The sequence below is a fragment of the Atta colombica genome, unplaced genomic scaffold (assembly GCF_001594045.1).
Source record: "Atta colombica isolate Treedump-2 unplaced genomic scaffold, Acol1.0 scaffold277, whole genome shotgun sequence".
Lineage (NCBI taxonomy): Eukaryota > Metazoa > Arthropoda > Insecta > Hymenoptera > Formicidae > Atta > Atta colombica.
Window position 1 is genome coordinate 1,096,702 of NW_017259378.1, and position 8,271 is coordinate 1,104,972.

Consider the following 8,271-nt stretch of genomic DNA (forward strand, 5'->3'; position numbering starts at 1 on the left):
TTTATTATAATTAATCATATATTAATTATAAATGTAAGATAAGAACTAATTAAATAAAATTCATATATATTCAAATATAATTTATCTAAAATAACGTTAGTAATAATTTCTGTTGTAGTTGCTCAAGACATCGTATTCGGCTTATAATATACTTAAGCAAACACAAGGTTCATAATGTTAGATGTAGTAAAAATATAACATAATAGTGTAGTAAAAATATCAACGCAATGTGAATCTATATCACAAATATGTAAATATGAATATCACATGTATACATTTATAAAATCTTATTATCATATAATACAGATAATTATCTCTCGTATTATTGATATCATAAACAGAAAAAAAATTAAAATATTTATATACTACAATTTCTATTACAACTCATTTAATGTGAGGATTTTATTTACATTGCACAAATAATTGTATTATTAGAGGTTGCATTTGTATTAAATTAAAAGGGATTAAACAGGGAGAGAAAATCTATTGCCTTTGGAATTATTCGAATAATAAATCAATATTTTTATTATTTCTAAGTAGAAGTAATATTTCCTAGAATATTAAATATTTCCTAGTAAAAAGTGGGAGTAACCAATGTCAGTACTTTATGCGGCGTACAGCTCGCTTATGCGACAGTTGTTGTCATTTTTTTCCTTCCATAGCAGTTCTAACATATAATTTATTTTGAACATATTAATACAGTGTACTACCATCAAATAAAGTCTGTGTTTAGCATTCGTGTTGCACATGAGAGACTGTGGTTACAAATTAAATATTAAAAACTATCGTAAGGAGGGACAAGTTAAACGAGGATCTTTACTAGAAATTCGCAAATCTATAGACATTCTATAATTGTTGTTCTAAAGAATTTGTCGCACGTTAGATTAATATTCGTGCAAATAATTTTATTATAACTTAGAGTTTTATTCGACAAATTTTTGTATTTGTTTTTATAAAGATATCTGAGAAAATTAATTGCTTAATTTTTTTAATCAGTATATATCTAAAATTTTATGATTAAAGAAGAATGTGAAAAATATAAATAGTGTATGTAAACTTTTGTTATCATTTAATTTTCATGATGTATATAATTATTATAAACTGAGAAATACTAAAATGCGAGTATTAGATTCGACTTTTAAATTTCTAACTATTTGTGGTTGTTGGCGACCGGATTCTTGGACATCGTCATGTAAACGTGTAATCTATCATATGCACACATTTTTCGTGCTTGTGTTAATAAACACGTTTACTTTATCACAATTACTGGATATTATTCTTACTGTGGATAATGCGGACGATTTCACTGATAATTTCTACATGTTACTTGCAATGATTGTATCTTGTTGTAAGATGCTTAGTATGTTGATAAATCGCAAAAATATTGCTTTGTTAATAAACATTCTCATGAAAACACCGTGTAGACCATTGGAACCGGAAGAAATGGAAATTCACAACAAATTTGATAAGGGCGTACAGTAAGTTTCCTGAAAATGTAAAAAGTTATAAAGAATGTTTCATTTAAGTTCATTATATCCAAAAAAAGTATTTTTGGGAAAAATATTTAGACGAAATTGTATAATTTAAAAGGGGTATGTCATATTAATTTTTCGATAACTCTATTTTGATACTGTATGCAAAATAAGATTCAGAAAATTATATTACGTAAAAAATGAGACAATTTGACAGATTAAAAAATGACATTGATTTTTATATAAAAAATCGATTAAAAAGAAATTGATATCATTATTTATTTTCCTTCAAATCATACAATACCTATCTAAAACTTTTTTTTAGAAAATACTTCGTTTTCAAGATCATAATCAACTGTTACCACTTTTAAAATAAGACATTCTATTTTTATTATTAAAATTAATTGCTTAATTATATCTAACACGTCATTTAATTAAAATAAAAGTTTGAGATTTAAATATTTCTGATTTAAATATTTTGATTCTGATAAGGCTGTCATATTTTTTTATGCCTTTATATAATGTAAAGTGCAATATTATAATTATTAAAATTATATATTAAGAAAAAATTATCTAATAGGAAAATTGATATTAAATAAGACATTGAATTACAAATGAAACGCAACAATGTCTACAGTTATTTTGCAGAGCAAACACGATACATTATGCAATTTTGGTTGAAATGACTTGCGTATGCATTACGTTAACATCGTTACTCACGGACTTTAGAAGACGGACATTGACATTCAGAGCCTGGTTACCGTATGATTATTCATCGTCAATCTTATTTTACATCACATATGCTCATCAATTGATAAGTTTAATAATCGGATCTGTCCTGCATGTTGCTTGCGATGGCCTGATTTGTGGATTATTGGTACACATTTGCTGCCAAATCAAAATATTAGAATCTCGTTTGAGAAGAATAGCATATGAGCCTGGTATTCTTTCTGAGTGCATTCTACAACATAATCATATTTTCGAGTTTGTATTTATATATAATATAATATACTTTTATATAATACAATTATTTATATATTATATATATATATATATATATATATGATATAATTAACACGATAGAAATATTAATATTAATATATTGTGTGTATTAATAAAGACATCAATGTAGCTATCATTTCGACTCGCAAATATGAAATAGTCAATTACACTTAATTACAGCTTTGCTATCACGGTCAATGAAAAATTCAGATTTACTATTGCTATTCAGTTTATGGTTAGCACATTGGTAGTGTGTTTCAATTTATATCAATTAACTAGGTCAACTACAACAAATGCAAAGTATGTTCAGCTGGTATTATACATGTGCAGTATGCTGACACAAATCTTTTTTTATTGCTGGTATGGAAATGAGGTAAAATTAAAGGTATGCGATGTTTGAAATAATAAATTATAATTTAAATAATGAATAAATTATCAATTTTTTTAATAATTAAATTAATTGTTTCATTTACATAATTGATTTAATTAATTTATATATATTTTAATATTATTCTGTAATTAATATAGAGCCAACAACTCGTCAGTAATATTTTTGATATGGAATGGTGTATATTAGATCAAAATGTAAAAAAAATTTTATTATTAATTATGAGACGTAGTACAGTGCCTATTGAATTTACCACCGCCTATATTATTTCGATGAATCTTGATTCTTTCGTGGGTGTTAGTATAAAACGCTTGTTATTATCGCAGAATTAAGTTTGAAAGGAATTAAATCTAGTAATAATATAATACGTATAAATTTATTTGAATAAAATAAAATGAATCTTTTTAAAAAACCTTTTTAGTTTGTTATATTTTTGTTATGTTAAATAATTTCTAATTAAATTTTCTAATATTTATTTATTATATGGAATATTTATTTTTTGCAGTTACTTAAAACATCGTATTCAGCTTACAATATTTTGCAACAAATATAACAGAGAGTGATGCAATATAAATAGTAATTCCAACAATTTAGCCTTACACTTTTATTTGCATTTAAATAATAATTATTGCATTAATAAATAATTTTAAGCGATAATGCAAACAGAACTAATTAAACAAAACATTATAATCAGTTGATTTTTGTATAAATGTAGTTTTGTAAGTTAGAAGAATAAAAAGGAATTACTTATTCTTATTATAACCGTGTTTCTGCGAGTATAAAGAATATAAGAGAGAGAGAGGGGGGTGGGGGGAGGAGGGGAGGGAGGAGGGGAGGAGGATATTATTATTATTATTACTTTAATATTATAAAATTGTTTTTGTATCATATGTTTAATTTACATTGACATTATAATTATAACAAAATTACAATAAAGAAAATAATTCAGAATTATTCTTAATTAAATTAATTGATATATTTATTAAACTAACTTAAAAAATTATATAATTTGCTATTTAAAAATAAATGTAAAAATATTCTTCATTCTATAATTTACTTATCTATTACTACTATTATAATATATTATATACTATATTTGTTAACAACTTTTTTTTACTTGTAAAATATATTTGTACGATGAATAATTCGATATTATGCTACTGTGACTAAAAGAAAAATATAAAAAAGAAAAAAAATTGAACAACACTACAAATATCTTAGAAATATCAATATACCTATAGAGAACCTGAATTTTAAAGAAAAGTTAAATGTTTAAAACATAAATGTTATAGAAGTATAATGTGCCAGAATTGATATCTTATAAAGATAGATTATAATTATCTGTTCAATATTTTATTATTTTACTCCATATTTCTTCTATTTCACCTCTTTGTTACATTTAAAGCAAAATTATGCTATATATTATGTATGTCAATTTTGTTACCATCTGTATGTGTATATGTTGTACGCTATGTCGTAAAAAATTATTTCACGAGGAATATATTATAAGAGATATATTATAAGACACTGGAAAATGAATAATGGAATAACTACGACATTATTCTACAGCTAAGAAATGAGCAAAGCTATAGACTATAGAGAGAGATATTTATCAATCATTCTAAGAACTTTGTTGCTTGTCATTATACCAGTTTTTATCATTTAAAATTATTTTTTCTTTATAATAATTTAATGTATTTTTTGCGCAAGACTTAGGTATGAAATATTTGTTTTTAATTGCTAAAATAATTAGAAAATTTATGATAAATATACAATACAAATAACATTTATAAGTAATAAAAAAATATTAATTAAGTTCATGAGATAAATAAAATGTCAAAATGAAAACTATAAGCAATTTTAAATTGACAAAATTTCAAGTTACACACTTTCTCTCTTCGGGTACATAATTATTACAATTAGTGATATTATAAGTTATATAAAGTTTGTAGTAATTAATTACGAGTGTTGTGTGCTTGACAGATGTGAGCGTCAGGTGATATCAAAGAAAATAATCTTCTAAAATGTACATCCTTAGATATACTTTTAATCTTTTAACGATATTTGGGTGTTGGCGACCCGATTCCTGGTCGTCGCTATGTGAACGCATTACATATCACGTATATACAAGTATAGTAATTCTAATAGTAAATACTTTTATGTTATCGGTATTGATGGATGTAATCTGGACCATAAATAACGGGGAAGATTTTCTCGATAATTTTTTTCCACCAATCGCGACCTTTATTTCTTCTTGTAAAGTATTCATTTTATTGATGAATCGTAAAAATATTATTATGTTAATCAATATATTGAGACAGAAACTACACAGACCGTCGAGCTCAACAGAAATGGAGATTTTGAATAATTTCGATAAAAACATACAGTAAGTATTAATAAACAATATTATAATATTGTGTTATTTAACTTAATATCATTAGAACTATCAAAATTTATTTTATATTATTTATAATATTTATTATTTTATGTAACAATCTTATTTATTATTCAAATTGTTTTAATATGCTTAATAAAATTTTTTATTATAAATAGAAAAATGGATCAAAATATATTAAAGAATTTTTTAAAATAAAGTGTTTTGTGAATGTGTGTGTGTGTGTGTGTGTGTGTGTAAGTTAATGAAAAAAGAGATATAAATATGAAGCAATAAAATCTTAAAATATTATTATATGTACATATTATATCATTTCGCGAGTTTCCTCCGTGTCCAGATTCATTCTTGAAAAGGAACGACCGAAGGAACAACTCAGTATCAGACTGCTCCTCGCCCTGATGAAGTGGACTTCAAGGTTCATGAAACGTTGGCATTCCAAGAATGGAATCTAGACACGGAGGAAACGCAAAACGTAAAATCTACATATAGTTGTATATTTGAAAAAAAAGTTTTATAATTTTTTTAGAACAAATACTTTACGCTTCATATATTTGGGAATAGTAACAATGATGTGGATCGCATTATCTTCTTTATATATAAACTTTAAAAACAGAAAATTAATGTATAAAGCGTGGCTGCCATTTGATTATTACTCGTCAACAGTACTTTTTTATCTAACATCTGCTCATCAAGTGATAAGCCTTACTATCGCAATGTTCGTAAATATTGGTTGCGATACTCTCATCTGTGGATTATTAGTTCATATTTGCTGTCAAATTGAGATTTTGACTTATCGCCTGAGAAATATTATATTTTGTTCAGATTTTCTTCGTGTTTGCTTATATCAACATTACCATATCTTCAGGTTAAATCTTGTGATTTTAAATGTTGATACATATACATACGTATACATTAGTTAAATTATTATATAATATAATATCTTAGCAAATTCACAAAGTTATAAATAATATACCTGTTAAAAATTATAATTTCTTATTCAACAATGTAACTTTAATATAACACATTAATTACATTACATTTATACTATTGAATAGGAAATTACAATTAACAGGTACATTAAATGTAATTTTGTCTTTGTTGGTATATTATTTTGTAAATATATTCTATTAAAATGTGTAAAATATATATTGTAATATATATTTAAATATGTTTTAAAATATGTGTACAAATTTGTTAAATTTTAGATTTGCTTTAATTGTAAATGAAAAATTCGGCATGACTATTGCTATTCAATTTATATTAAGTACAATGATGATATGCTTCAACCTTTATCAAATCAGTAAAACAACAGTAAAAACTAATTATATTCAGTTAATATTAGTTACATTTTGTCTGTTGACGCAAATCTTTCTCTATTGTTGGTACGGAAACGAAGTAAAAATAAAGGTAATTTACTACCTATGAATGCAATCTAATATGAAACATAAAGGCAAAATGTATATATCTAAGTTTTTGTTTAATAAAAAGAGATACAATAATTTGTAACGTGAACAAATAGTTTTAATTTTTAATAATATCTAAATTTATTATTTAAATTTCTAATTTATCTAAATTCAATTAATCTATTTTTTATTATATATGTATTATTAAACATATAAATAATTTAAGACATATTAGTTTATTAATATAAGCATCTTTTATTTTTTATACAAGTGCTATTTATAGATACATTATTTTGCATATTTCCGTAGAGTTATCAAATTATTGATGATATTTTTAAAATGGAATGGTTGATATTGGATGATAATATAAAGAAATCTCTAATGATGATGATGATGCGAGCACTTGTGCCTATTCAGATTAATTGCGTTTATGTTATTCCTATGAATCTCGAATCTTTTATGAGTGTTAGTATAGATATCATTAAAATTAATGTTGCCAACAAATTTTTTAATAGTATAATTAAATTTGTTTGAATTTAAGCGAAATATTGTATTGTAATATATAGATACATTATATTACTGAAATATTTAATAAAACTTAAACCAATTTTGAGTCACTTAAAGATTAAAGTGTTATGTGGTCTACTTATTAAACAATTTTGAAATAATTTAATGAATTTAATAAATTTAATATTTAATAAATTTAATTTAATAAATTTAACATTATGAATTTGATGTTACGATCTCATATATCTAATATTATTACTGGTAAAGTCAATAGAAATTTATTAATTGCTAAACATATTATAATAATTTAAGATTATAATTGTTCATATACTAATTCTAGATACTTAAGATGTCATATTCCACTTATAATTTACTTCAACAAGTAGAGAACTAATTGAATAAGTAATCGATAAAATTAATGTGCTACTCATACAAGTTTAAATGGAAGAGTTATAATATGGAGAAAAGAAAAAAGATATATTAATTTGTCTTCATAATTGACGTTTGTATTACATATTATAGAAAATAAATATAGATTATCTCAATGCATAATTTGTTCTACTCCTTATTTATTATTTACATTTCTTAATATCTGTTTTGTAATTTCTTAAATATCTTGCTTTTTATAATTTACATCATGAGTGCAATATAACAAAAACAATATATAACAGAAGTCAGAAAATATTGTGTCTGAATTAATACGAAAAACGAATTATATACATGATAAATATTATACTAAATATTATAAATATAAATATAATAAATAGAATAACAGTCAATAAAACTAATTTTTTAGATAAAAAAGAAATAAAAAGAAACGTTGTTTTTTTAAGTTTATTTTAAAAATATCATATATAGTCATCTTTAGAAATATTGCAATAAATAATATTTTTGTAAAATGTTATTGCAATGCTGAAGATTATTCGATATTTAATAATCACAAAGATTTCATCGAAAATTATGCAACACTGGCAATGGCTATCTTGTGCACAAAAATATTCAAAAACACAAAAATTTGTTAATAAATCGAAAGAAAGTATATTAATTAATATATTCATCGAGAAATTTATATAGATTTAAAGAGAGGGACGAAATAAGAGAGAT

General features: G+C 23.5%; 2 protein-coding genes across 2 annotated transcripts in view; both read left to right on the forward strand.

The window, feature by feature from the left end:
• The window catches only part of LOC108689776, a 14,048-nt gene extending 13,873 nt beyond the window's left edge, over nt 1-175 (forward strand). The window contains exon 16 of the mRNA XM_018196712.1: nt 119-175. Coding sequence (XP_018052201.1) covers nt 119-175 — 57 coding nt within the window. The remainder of the gene's footprint in view (nt 1-118) is intronic.
• Nucleotides 176-1,116: 941 nt separating this feature from the next.
• LOC108689777 (odorant receptor Or1-like) overlaps nt 1,117-8,271 on the forward strand; it is an 11,407-nt gene continuing 4,252 nt past the window's right edge. The window contains exons 1-6 of the mRNA XM_018196713.1: nt 1,117-1,478; nt 2,121-2,456; nt 2,655-2,859; nt 3,003-3,158; nt 3,368-3,411; nt 5,871-6,122. Coding sequence (XP_018052202.1) covers nt 1,117-1,478; nt 2,121-2,456; nt 2,655-2,859; nt 3,003-3,158; nt 3,368-3,411; nt 5,871-6,122 — 1,355 coding nt within the window. The remainder of the gene's footprint in view (nt 1,479-2,120; nt 2,457-2,654; nt 2,860-3,002; nt 3,159-3,367; nt 3,412-5,870; nt 6,123-8,271) is intronic.